The sequence below is a fragment of the Nerophis lumbriciformis genome, linkage group LG31, assembly GCF_033978685.3.
Source record: "Nerophis lumbriciformis linkage group LG31, RoL_Nlum_v2.1, whole genome shotgun sequence".
In the NCBI taxonomy this organism is placed as follows: domain Eukaryota; kingdom Metazoa; phylum Chordata; class Actinopteri; order Syngnathiformes; family Syngnathidae; genus Nerophis; species Nerophis lumbriciformis.
Window position 1 is genome coordinate 2502495 of NC_084578.2, and position 13241 is coordinate 2515735.

At 34.8% G+C, this 13241-nt stretch overlaps 1 protein-coding gene across 1 annotated transcript in view; it reads right to left on the reverse strand.

Moving 5' to 3' along the window:
* The window catches only part of xpo4 (exportin 4), a 148493-nt gene that overhangs the window by 132167 nt on the left and 3085 nt on the right, over positions 1-13241 (reverse strand). The window contains exons 2-5 of the mRNA XM_061926096.1: positions 9889-9994; positions 8649-8790; positions 8433-8571; positions 5404-5520 (exon numbers count right to left, since the gene is read on the reverse strand). Coding sequence (XP_061782080.1) covers positions 5404-5520; positions 8433-8571; positions 8649-8790; positions 9889-9994 — 504 coding nt within the window. The remainder of the gene's footprint in view (positions 1-5403; positions 5521-8432; positions 8572-8648; positions 8791-9888; positions 9995-13241) is intronic.

The following is a 13241-nucleotide window of genomic DNA, read 5'->3' on the forward strand; positions in this document are numbered from 1 at the left end:
TACGTTTTGGGTGACACTACACATTTTGGTATGGATCCAGTTCTGAGTATTTGATCATCTTAGGGGCAAGGCCACTTGACCTTTGGTGTTGTCAACCACAAAGGCCATCAAATAAAACGATGATTTTAAGAATAAAACAATGATTTTGAGTCCACGGTCTTAATTAATGTAGCTTAAACGTTAAGGTTGATTACATTTTTGACATCTATTACTTTCAATTTAATAAATGAAGTTGTTTATTTCACAGAGTTGTTTATTTCTTAACACTTCATTCAAAACTATGTCAAGCCTCCTAAGCGACGAAAAATGGCCGCCCTCAAAAAAGTCAGATATATATGTATACCGGTATACAGGTAAAAGCCAGTAAATTAGAATATTTTGAAAAACTTGATTTATTTCAGTAATTGCATTCAAAAGGTGTAACTTGTACATTATATTTATTCATTGCACACAGACTGATGCATTCAAATGTTTATTTCATTTAATTTTGATGATTTGAAGTGGCAACAAATGAAAATCCAAAATTCCGTGTGTCACAAAATTAGAATATTACTTAAGGCTAATACAAAAAAGAGATTTTTAGATATGTTGGCCAACTGAAAAGTATGAAAATGAAAAATATGAGCATGTACAATACTCAATACTTGGTTGGAGCTCCTTTTGCCTCAATTACTGCGTTAATGCGGCGTGGCATGGAGTCGATGAGTTTCTGGCACTGCTCAGGTGTTATGAGAGCCCAGGTTGCTCTGATAGTGGCCTTCAACTCTTCTGCGTTTTTGGGTCTGGCATTCTGCATCTTCCTTTTCACAATACCCCACAGATTTTCTATGGGGCTAAGGTCAGGGGAGTTGGCGGGCCAATTTAGAACAGAAATACCATGGTCCGTAAACCAGGCACGGGTAGATTTTGCGCTGTGTGCAGGCGCCAAGTCCTGTTGGAACTAGTTTAAAAATAATAATGCATCAAAGTCAGTGTAGATATGAATTATTGACCTATTAAAGGCTGTAATTACCTCATCTAAAGTATTCCACTTTGCAACTTGTTTTTGGAAATTATGCATATTTTGTGTTTTTCCAATCATATAAATGTTTTATTGGAGTAATTTTTTTTACAAAAAGAGCATAAAATCAAAAACAAGATTACAAATATATAAAAACTTTATATCTATGGGTTGGTTGGAAGCTGTTGAAGAATTTAAAGCATTGAAAGTTTAAATAAATATATATATATATATATATATATATATATATATATATATATATATATATATATATATATATTTAAACTGTAGCTGTTGAAGAATTTAAAGCATTGAAATATATATATATATATATATATATATATATATATATATATATATATATATATATATATATTTAAACTTTCAATGCTTTAAATTCTTCAACAGCTTCCAACCAACCCATATATATATTTATATTTATTTAAACTTTCAATGCTTTAAATTCTTCAACAGCTTCCAACCAACCCATAGATATAAAGTTTTTATATATTTGTAATCTTGTTTTTGATTTTATGCTCTTTTTGTAAAAAAAATTACTCCAATAAAACATTTTTATGATTGGAAAAACACAAAATATGCATAATTTCCAAAAACAAGTTAAGTTAAAGTTAAAGTTAAAGTACCAATGATTGTCACACACACACTAGGTGTGGCGAAATTATTCTCTGCATTTGACCCATCACCCTTGATCACCCCCTGGGAGGTGAGGGGAGCAGTGGGCAGCAGCGGCCGCGCCCGGGAATAATTTTTGGTGATTTAACCCCCAATTCCAACCCTTGATGCTGAGTGCCAAGCAGGGAGGTAATGGGTCCCATTTTTATAGTCTTTGGTATGACTCGGCCGGGGGTTTGAACCCACAACCTACCGATCTCAGGGCGGACACTCTAACCACTAGACCACTGAATCGGTGCAAAGTGGAATACTTTAGATGAGGTAATTACAGCCTTTAATAGGTCAATAATTCATATCAACACTGATTTTGATACATTATTATTTTTAAACGGTCCCCCCCCCCCAAAAAAACTCACATTATCCCTCTCTCGCCGAAAAGCTGTATAAGTAAAAAAAAAGTGTTAAGATATATATATATATATATATATATATATATATATATATATATATATATATATATATATATATATATATATATATACATATACACATACATATATATATATATATATATATATATATATATATATATATATATATATATATATATACATACATACAGGTATATTTATTTAATCTTTCAACGCTTTAAATTCTTTAACAGCTTCAGAACAATCCATAGATATAAAGTTTTTATATATTTGTAATCTTTTATTTTTTTGATGCTCTTTTTGTAAAAAAAAAATTTTTTTTTTTAAACATTTCTTATGATTGGAAAAACACAAAATATGCATAATTTCCAAAAACGAGTTGCAAAGTGGAATACTTTAGATGAGGTAATTACAGCCTTTAATAGGTCAATAATTCATATCAACACTGATTTTGATGCATTATTATTTTTGGAACTGTGACATTTTTTCTTCCCAAAAACTCACATTATCACTCCCGAGCCCAAAAATGGTCAAAGTCATAAAAGTGTTATAAGTAAGTCATATATATATATATATATATATATATATATATATATATATATATATATATATATATATATATATACACATACATATATACTGTATATACATACATATATATGTATATATATATATATATATATATATATACTGTATATACATACATACATACTGTATATACATACATACATACATACATATATACATATATATATATATATTTATATATACACATACACACACATATATATATTTATTTGAAACTTTCAACGCTTCAAGTTTTTCATTAAAATGTTAAGTTTGTTAGCGGTGAGCTCCTACTACGGTGTGTAGTGAAACATGTTTAGCTATCCCTCGTCCTGCAGTGATAACGATACTTGTAAGAAACTTACTTTATTAGGAATCGTGATTTAGAAGTAGCTAAAAAAAAAACTGTGGACAGACGTTAGCTGCTAGCTAGCTAGCTATGTTTTACGGCGCCTGCAGTGTGGAAAGCTTCACCCTTATTGTGAGTTTTGAAGCCAAAATACGTCCATTCTCCCTTTTCTGTCTCAACATTGTTTCTGCTTGTAAGTGCTGTGTGTGTGTTGACTTGTATTGACAGCAATGTCACCATCATGTCAATGAAAAACAAACATAGCAGTAGTTTTCCTAGGCAGCGTAGTACCTTAGCACCAACAAACCTAATTACATTACACCTCTTTACTTTACTTTCTAAAGGTGTGTTAGTAATAGTGTTCTTAGAAAATGCACTTTGGACACTGCTGATTTAGGCTATTTCACGTCGATCACTTTCTATTTCAAACATTTTCTTTCTTAAAACCTCCCCCTTTAATAAAAGATCATGTGGATGGCTAAAGTTATTTCCTTACTTATTGGACTTTTACACCTACATACTTGCATAATATTCTACATAGAGATGCATTGCTGTAGATGCCCCAAGTGTATCCCACAAGGTATGCTCAGGACTGGCATGCCAATTGACAATTGACTGAAAGCACAATAGGAGTGTAGTTGCACCACCTAGTGGCGATGTTCGTGAATTACAACTACATTTCCTCTGCAGGACTTGAGAAAAAAAGCCATGACTTTATAAAAACACATTAAAAGGGATTTTGTTGCAGAGAAATCAATTTGATTAATGATTTTTAACAAAGTTATAATATTTCATAGCTGTGTAAATTGGTATAAGAAGGGCATTTTTTGTCTCAAAACTACAAAAAAAGAGATACATTTAAAGAAAGAGGAACAAGTCAAATAGACTTTTAAATAATTTAAAAAGTAAATAAAAACTACATTGAAGGTAAAATAATGTAAGTAAAGGGTAAAACAAGGTAGAACACGTAAATATCATTTGAAAAAGAAGGTAAATAAAAGGTAAAGCAAGTTAAATAGAAGGTAAAAGAAGGTAAATCAACTTTAAATGAAGTTAAATAAATGGTAAAGGAAGGTAAAAAAGGTAAACATGTTACCGTATTTTCCGCACCATAAGCCGCCCTGGGTTATAAGCCGCGCCTTCAATGAACGGCATATTTCAAAACTTTGTCCACCTATAAGCCGCCCCGTGTTATAAGCCGCATCTAACTGCGCTAAAGGAATGTCAAAAAAACAGTCAGATAGGTCAAACTTTAATAATATATTAAAAACCAGCGTGATGTGGGCGCGCATGGAGTCGTATATCAACATGGACGGAGCTGCGTGAAAAAAGCCACCCGGCCTCTTCGCGTAAACTTACCTTAACCACTCGCTCATCTTTTCTTCATCCATCCATCCCTTCGAGTTAGGTTTTATGATGACGCCGGCTGGAAAGGTCTCTTTTGGCAAGGTCTTCCTTTTGAATATCACCATGGGTGGAAGTTTCTGGCCATTAGCATGGCAAGCTAGAACCACAGTGAAGGATGACTTCTCATTCCCTGTGGTGCGAATATTCACCGTACGTGCTCCCGTTGTATCCACGGTGCGGTTCACAGGAATATCAAAAGTCAGTGGAACCTCGTCCATGTTGATAATGTTCTCTGGCCGGATCTTTTTTTCAGCTATCTTGTTTTTACAATATGCACGGAAAGTAGCCAGCTTTTCTTGAAAGTCTTTAGGCAGTTGCTGTGAAATAGTAGTCCGTGTGCGGATGGAGAGATTGCGTCTTTTCATGAACCGGAAACCTGTCGCTTAGTAGGAGCCATTTTGTGGTCTTTACAGATGTAAACACACAAAGGAAATGAAACGTAATATCCGCGCGCTTCTTCTTCTTCTACGGGGGCGGGTGGTTGCTTACAGTAGAAGAAGAAGCGCTTCTTCTTCTATGGGGGCGGGTGCTTACCTTGGCGGTTGCTTGCGTAGAAGAAGAAGCACTTCCTCTTCTACGGGGAAAAAAGATGGCGGCTGTTTACCGTAGTTGCGAGACCGAAACTTTATGAAAATGAATCTTAATATTAATCCATATATAAAGCGCACCGGGTTATAAGCCGCACTGTCAGCTTTTGAGTAAATTTGTGGTTTTTAGGTGCGGCTAATAGTGCGGAAAATACGGTATATAGAAAGTAAATAAAATGTATATTGAAGGTAAAATAAGGTAAATAATTGTAAAAGAAGTAAACTAGAGCTATAAAAAAGCCATGACTTTATAAAAACACATTAAAAGGGATTTTGTTGCAGTGAAATCAATTTGATTAATGATTTTTAACAAAGTTTCAATATTTCATAGCTGTGTAAATTGGTATAAGAAGGGAATTTTTTGTCTCAAAACTACAAAAAAAGAGATACATTTAAAGAAAGAGGAACAAGTCAAATGGACTTTCAGACCTGGAAGAGGCGCTTGCAGCTGCCGTGGAACTCCATGCTCAGTCCGATGCTGCTGGTCTTGCTGGAGCTGGAGAACTCGCTGAGCAGCGCCGTCAGGATGGAGCAGGCCAAGGTTTGCTGCGGACACAAATGTGAAAAGTTCCATTGAATGAGTGACTCAAAAAGCAAACGAAGTTGATTGGTTGAAACGTAACAAGGGGAGATGCTGCGTTTTTCTTACAGTGGAGCAAAGACTGTAAAAGCCTGAAGAGGTGCTGCCACCTGCTGGACGCAGAGGAGTACTAACATGTTGGCTACAAGGCAGCAACCATTCATCAATTATTAGATAAAGACTTTGATTTATATTATGCGGCTTCAATGAATCATTTAATGAGTGTAAATAATAAAAAATGTATCAAATCCAGGCAGCATGAAACAAGGTAAATGGAGGTCAAATGGAAAGAGGGTAAAAAAGTAAAACATGTTAAATAGAAAATCAAATATAGTAAAATAAGGTAAAATTTGTAAATAAACGGTGAATAGAAGGTAAAAAAGAGAGCTAAAAAGGTGGTATATTAAAGGTAAAACATGTTAAATAAAAAGTTAAAGAAGGCCAATAAACTGTAAATAAAGTTGAATAAAGTGTAAAAAGAAGGGTAACGAATGTGAATCTAAAAGAAGGTAAAACATGTTAAATAGAAGGTAAAACAAGGTAAATTAAATGTATATTGAAGATAAAGCAATAAAGATAGAATGCAAAAAAAGGTGAAACAAAGTAAATAGAAGAGTACAACAACGTATATAAAAGATAAAAGTTACTATAAATAGAAGGTAAATAGAAGATAAAAGAAGGTAAATAAAAGGTAAAATAAGGTAAATAAAAGAAAAAACAAGGTAAATAAAAGATAAAACAAGTTCAATATAATTTAAAAAGTAAATAAAAACTACATTGAAGGTAAAATAATGTAAGTGAAAGGTAAAACAAGGTAAAACACGTTAAATATCATTTTAAAAAGAAGGTAAATAAAAGGTAAAGCAAGTTAAATAGAAGGTAAAAGAAGGTAAATCAATTTTAAATTAAGTTAAATAAATGGTAAAGGAAGGTAAAAAAGGTAAACATGTTATATAGAAAGTAAATAAAATGTATATTGAAGGTAAAATAAGCTAAATAATTGTAAAAGAAGTAAACTAGAGTTATAAAGAAGGTAAATAAAATGCATCAATCAATCAATGTTTATTTATATAGCCCTAAATCACAAGTGTCTCAAAGGGCTGCACAAGCCACAACGACATCCTCGGTACAGAGCCCACATAAGGGCAAGGAAAAACTCACCCCAGTGGGACGTCGATGTGAATGACTATGAGAAACCTTGGAGAGGACCGCATATGTGGGTAAACCCCCCCCCCCCCTCTAGGCGAGACCGAATGCAATGGACGTCGAGTGGGTCTGACATAATATTGTGATAATATTGTGCATATATAACAAGTTTCTGTAAATTTAATTTAAAAGAAGTAAAGGGTAAATAAAAGATCAAACAAGTTCAATGGCATTTAAAAAAAAGGTAAATAGGTGTATAAAAGATGAAAGAAGGTAAATAAAAGGTAAAAGAAGTGGGGAAAAAAGGTAAAGCGAGTAGAAAAATAGAAGTTTTTTTTTTTTTTTAAACAAATTAAATAAAAAGTTTTAAAAAAGTAAAATAAGGTAAATAGAAATTGATAGTTATGGCAAGCAGAAAAATATTTGAATTTTAAATATTTCCCCTAAAATACACATTGAGGCTGTAGAGTGTGTTTTATTAGATTAATTGAACAAACTAATCGATAGGTCACTCGATTGATGGAACAAAGTAATCGATAGGTCACTGGATGAATGGAACAAAGTAATCAATAGGTCACTCGATTAATGGAACAAACTAATCAATAGGTCACTGGATGAATGGAACAAAGTAATCGATAGGTCACTGGATGAATGGAACAAAGTAATCCATAGGTCACTGCTTGAATGGAACAAAGTAATCGATAGGTCAATGGATTAATGGAACAAACTAATCAATAGGTCACTCGATTAATGGAACAAAGTAATCGATAGGTCACTGGATGAATGGAACAAAGTAATCGATAGGTCACTGCATGAATGTAACAAAGTAATCGATAGGTCACTGGATGAATGGAACAAAGTAATCGATAGGTCACTGGATGAGTGGAACAAAGTAATCGATAGGTCACTGGATGAATGGAACAAAGTAATCGATAGGTCACTGGATGAATGGAACAAAGTAATCAATAGGTCGCTGGATGAATGTAACAAAGTAATCGATAGGTCACTCGATTAATGGAACAAAGTAATCGATAGGTCACTGGATGAATGGAACAAAGTAATCGATAGGTCACTGGATGAATGGAACAAAGTAATCAATAGGTCGCTGGATGAATGGAACAAAGTAATCGATAGGTCACTGCATGAATGGAACAAAGTAATCGATAGGTCACTGGATGAATGGAACAAAGTAATCGATAGGTCACTGGATGAATGGAACAAAGTAATCAATAGGTCACTGCATGAATGGAACAAAGTAATCGATAGGTCACTGCATGAATGGAACAAAGTAATCGATAGGTCACTGGATGAATGGAACAAAGTAATCGATAGGTCACTGGATGAATGGAACAAAGTAATCGATAGGTCACTGGATGAATGGAACAAAGTAATCGATAGGTCACTGGATGAATGGAACAAATTAATCGATAGGTCACTGGATGAATGGAACAAAGTAATCGATAGGTCACTGGATGAATGGAACAAAGTAATCGATAGGTCACTGGATGAATGGAACAAAGTAATCGATAGGTCACTGGATGAATGGAACAAAGTAATCGATAGGTCACTGGATGAATGGAACAAAGTAATCGATAGGTCACTGGATGAATGGAACAAAGTAATCGATAGGTCACTGGATGAATGGAACAAAGTTACCTGGTCAGATGACTAACACAGCGTCACTTCTTGCTTTAGGGCGGTACAAGGTAAGAAGGTCAACATGGCGTCTTACCACAGCTGGGTTGCCGCTGCTGATGAGCTGTCCCACCTCCTGGAAGACACTCTTGCAGCTGATGGATTTGTCCAGAGAGCCTCTCTTGACGATGACGGCCACTGCCAGCAACATCTGCTCACGGACGTACTTCTGCAGGCTGCACAAAGACCACTCATGCAGGACATCGTCTGGTGTTCCCCACTTCCCAGCGGTCCTGAACGCAGCACCACGTACCTGGGTCTCTGCAGGACGTAGGTGAGGAGGAACGCTCGCAGGGACTCGATGCTGCTCTTCTCCAGCAGGATCCACTCGCGCACCACCGCCTCCATGATGGCGGTGGCCGCCTGGAACAGCACGTAGTCCACCTTGCTGGTCTCTGCAAAGGACAAGGCCGGTTAGGGTTAGGGTAAAAAAAAATTTAAAAAGTTAAAAAAAAGTTTAAAAAGTTAAAAAAAAGTTTAAAAAAAGTTTAAAAAAAGTAAAAAAATTAAAAAAAAATTAAAAAATTAAAAAAAAATTAAAAAATTAAAAAAAATTAAAAACAATTTAAAAATATTTTTAAAAAATTAAAAAAAATTTAAAAAAAATTAAAAAATCTAAAAAAAAATTTAAAAATTAAAAAAAAGTAAAAATTTTTACAAAAATGTAAAAAAAAATGTTTTAAGTTAAAACATGATTTTCAAGGTAAAAAATGATTTTCAAGGTAAAAAAAAATTTTCAAGGTAAAATTTTTTTTTCAAGGTAAAAAATGATTTTCAAGGTACAAAAAAATTTTCAAGGTAAAAATTTTTTTTCAAGGTAAAAATTTTTTTTCAAGGTAAAAAATGATTTTCAAGGTACAAAAAAATTTTCAAGGTAAAATTTTTTTTTCAAGGTACAAAAAAATTTTCAAGGTAAAATTTTTTTTTCAAGGTAAAAATTTTTTTTCAAGGTAAAAAATGATTTTCAAGGTACAAAAAAATTTTCAAGGTAAAATTTTTTTCAAGGTAAAATTTTTTTTCAAGGTAAATTTTTTTTTTCAAGGTACAAAAAAAATTTCAAGGTAAAATTTTTTTTTCAAGGTAAAAATTTTTTTTCAAGGTAACATTTTTTTTTCAAGGTAAAAAATGATTTTCAAGGTACAAAAAAATTTTCAAGGTAAAATTTTTTTTTCAAGGTAAAATTTTTTTTTCAAGGTAAAAAATGATTTTCAAGGTACAAAAAAAATTTCAAGGTAACATTTTTTTTTCAAGGTAAAAAATGATTTTCACATTTTTTTAATTTTAAAAAAATGCTTTTAAATGTTTTTAATTTTTTTTAATTTGTAAAATTTTTAAAACTTTTTTTTTATTTTTAAAAACAATTTAAAACAATTTAAAATGTTTTTTATTTTTTTAAACAATTTTAACAATTAACATTTTTTTTTAGGGTTAGGGTTAGGGTTAGCCGGTGGTCCCGCTGCTCCGTCAAAGGTTCACAGGGAGCGTAGACTTACCCAAGATGTGTTTGCAAATGGCAAAGGGGGATTTGGACTTGCGGAAGGAGAGAAAGACGTGCTCCGCCTGCTGCCGCTGTTCCGTACTGACCATGGACGGCGGTGCCTGGAACACGAGGCAGAGAACTGTTCAACACCAGCACTCCAGTCTGACAACTTAGTCACCCGGACTGTGTGCCACTTTGTTCTGGATGTTTTCATAGGGACCGTAGTCAGACCAATGTGGTCTGTCAATGATGCACCAAGACCTTAGCCACGCTCACCCTTTAGAGCACAGCTGCAGAGAATAGTTCTTCTCAGTTGTTTACATTTTCTTACACTTTATGAAGCATTTCTTACATATTCTTGTTGTTCAGTGTTCAATGTGGTTTCACTATTTTGTTGACATTGTTTTCCATGCTCTCTGCCTTGGTAGCTGAGCATTATAATCAGAGAGGAAGGTTGCATTTCAAATATTTTAGTTTACGTTTCATATATTTCTATCTAAAATGTCAATAATTATGGATTTCAACCGATATAAAACACTATTTGTGATAGAGTTTTTAGCCATATTGCCCAACCCTACATCCATGTGCTGATAGCGTGGACGTTATTATTATTTTATTTTTATTTATTATATTATTTTCTCTGTTGCGGGTCCCAAACTCTGGAACAATCTCCCTCTCCATGTGAGACAGGCTCCTTCTTTGGCTACTTTTAAAACCCATTTTTATTCACTGGCTTTTAACCCAGCATGAGACTTTAAACTTTTTAACTGTTTGTAACTTTTTAACTGCTTTTATCTAACAAATTGTTCTTAGGGTAATTTGTATTTGCTTTTTCAATGTGTATTTTACTTCTGTTTTAAATGTTATTTTTTAGTCTGTGCTTTGCCTCTATTTCTTGGTGGTGTACAGCCCTATGTTCTTCAGCTGTGCTTCTTTTTAAAGAGCTTTATAAATAAACTTGCTATGGTATTTTTTTTAAATGACTATAAGCTTTGTTGTTAGCATTCTGTGTTGTTAGCATTGTGGAGCTGATGAAGTGCATCAAGAGTTGACCTCCACTTAACGTTGCTCCTGACAGCCAATAGCAGTCTTCTTAGCATTACTGTACATTTCAGACTATAAGCCCTTACTTTTTTCCTACGCTTTGAACCCTGGGGCTTGTAAAACGCTGCATCTAATTCATGGATTTTTCCTCGCTGACCACCATAGGTAAGTAAGTACATTTTATTTATAAAGCGCTTTTCACAGATCAAATCACATACAAAGATAAAACTATTCAATTTAAAACATCTTCATAAAAAGGATACAAAGTGGATTAAAAATAGAGTAAAAGGTAAATCAACTAAAAGCTTTACTAAAAAGAGAAGTTTTCAAATGTTTCTTAAACGTTTCAACACAGTCAAGATCACAAAGTGAAAGCACATTTGAAGGAGTAGAAGATGGAGGAGTCGACGGAGTAAAAGATGGAAGAGTAAAAGATGGAGGAGTAAAAGATTGAGGAGTCGAAGGAGTAAAAGATGGAGGAGTCGAAGGAGTAAAAAAATGGAGAAGTAAAAGATGGAGGAATAAAAGATGGAGGAGTCGAAGGAGTAAAAGATGGATGAGTAAAAGATGGAGGAGTCAAAGGAGTAAAAGATGGAGGAGTAAAAGATGGAGGAATAGAAGATGGAGGAGTAAAAGATGGAGGAGTAAAAGGAGTAAAAGATGGAGGAGTAGAAGATGGAGGAGTAGAAGATGGAGTAAAATATGGAGGAGTAGAAGATGGAGGAGTAAAAGATGGAGGAGTAGAAGGAGTAAAAGATGGAGTAGTAGAAGATGGAGGAGTAAAAGATGGAGGAGTAGAAGGAGTAAAAGATGGAGGAGTTGAAGGAGTAAAAGATGGAGGAGTAGAAGATGGAGGAGTAAAAGATGGAGGAGCAGAAGGAGTAAAAGATGGAGGAGTAGAAGATGGAGGAGTACAAGATGGAGGAGTAAAAGATGGAGGAGTAGAAGATGGAGGAGTAAAAGATGGAGGAGTAGAAGATGGAGGAGTAAAAGATGGAGGAGTAAAAGATGGAGGAGTAAAAGATGGAGGAGTAGAAGATGGAGGAGTAGAAGATGGAAGAGTAAAAGATGGAGGAGTAAAAGATGGAGGAGTAGAAGATGGAGGAGTAAAAGATGGAGTAGAAGGTGGAGGAGTAAAAGATGGAGTAGAAGGTGGAGGAGTAAAAGATGGAGGAGTAGAAGATGGAGGAGTAGAAGATGGAGAAGTAGAAGATGGAGGAGTAAAAGATGGAGGAGTAGAAGATGGAGGAGTAAAAGATGGAGGAGTAAAAGATGGAGGAGTAGAAGATGGAGGAGTAAAAGATGGAGGAGTAAAAGATGGAGGAGTAGAAGATGGAGGAGTAAAAGATGGAGTAGAAGGTGGAGGGGTAAAAGATGGAGTAGAAGGTGGAGGAGTAAAAGATGGAGGAGTAGAAGATGGAGGAGTAGAAGATGGAGAAGTAGAAGATGGAGGAGTAAAAGATGGAGGAGTAGAAGATGGAGGAGTAAAAGATGGAGGAGTAGAAGATGGAGGAGTAGAAGATGGAGGAGTAAAAGATGGAGGAGTAAAAGATGGAGGAGTAGAAGATGGAGGAGTAAAAGATGGAGTAGAAGGTGGAGGAGTAAAAGATGGAGTAGAAGGTGGAGGAGTAAAATATGGAGGAGTAGAAGATGGAGAAGTAAAATATGAAGGTGTAGAAGATGGAGGAGTAAAAGATGGAGGAGTAAAAGATGGAGGAGGAGAAGATGGAGGAGTAAAAGATGGAGGAGTAAAAGATGGAGGAGTAGAAGATGGAGGAGTAAAAGATGGAGGAGGAGAAGATGGAGGAGGAGAAGATGGAGGAGTAGAAGATGGAGGAGTAAAAGATGGAGGAGGAGAAGATGGAGGAGTAGAAGATGGAGGAGTAAAAGATGGAGGAGGAGAAGATGGAGGAGGAGAAGATGGAGGAGTAGAAGATGGAGGAGTAGAAGAAGGAGGAGTAAAAGATGGAGGAGTAAAAGATGGAGGAGTAAAAGATGGAGGAGGAGAAGATGGAGGAATAGAAGATGGAGGAGTAAAAGATGGAGGAGGAGAAGATGGAGGAGGAGAAGATGGAGGAGTAGAAGATGGAGGAGTAAAAGATGGAGGAGTAGAAGATGGAGGAGTAAAAGATGGAGTAGAAGGTGGAGGAGTAAAAGATGGAGTAGAAGGTGGAGGAGTAGAAGATGGAGGAGTAGAAGATGGAGAAGTAAAATATGAAGGTGTAGAAGATGGAGGAGTAAAAGATGGAGTAGAAGATGGAGGAGTAAAAGATGGAGGAGTAAAAGATGGAGGAGTAAAAGATGGAGGAGTAGAAGATGGAG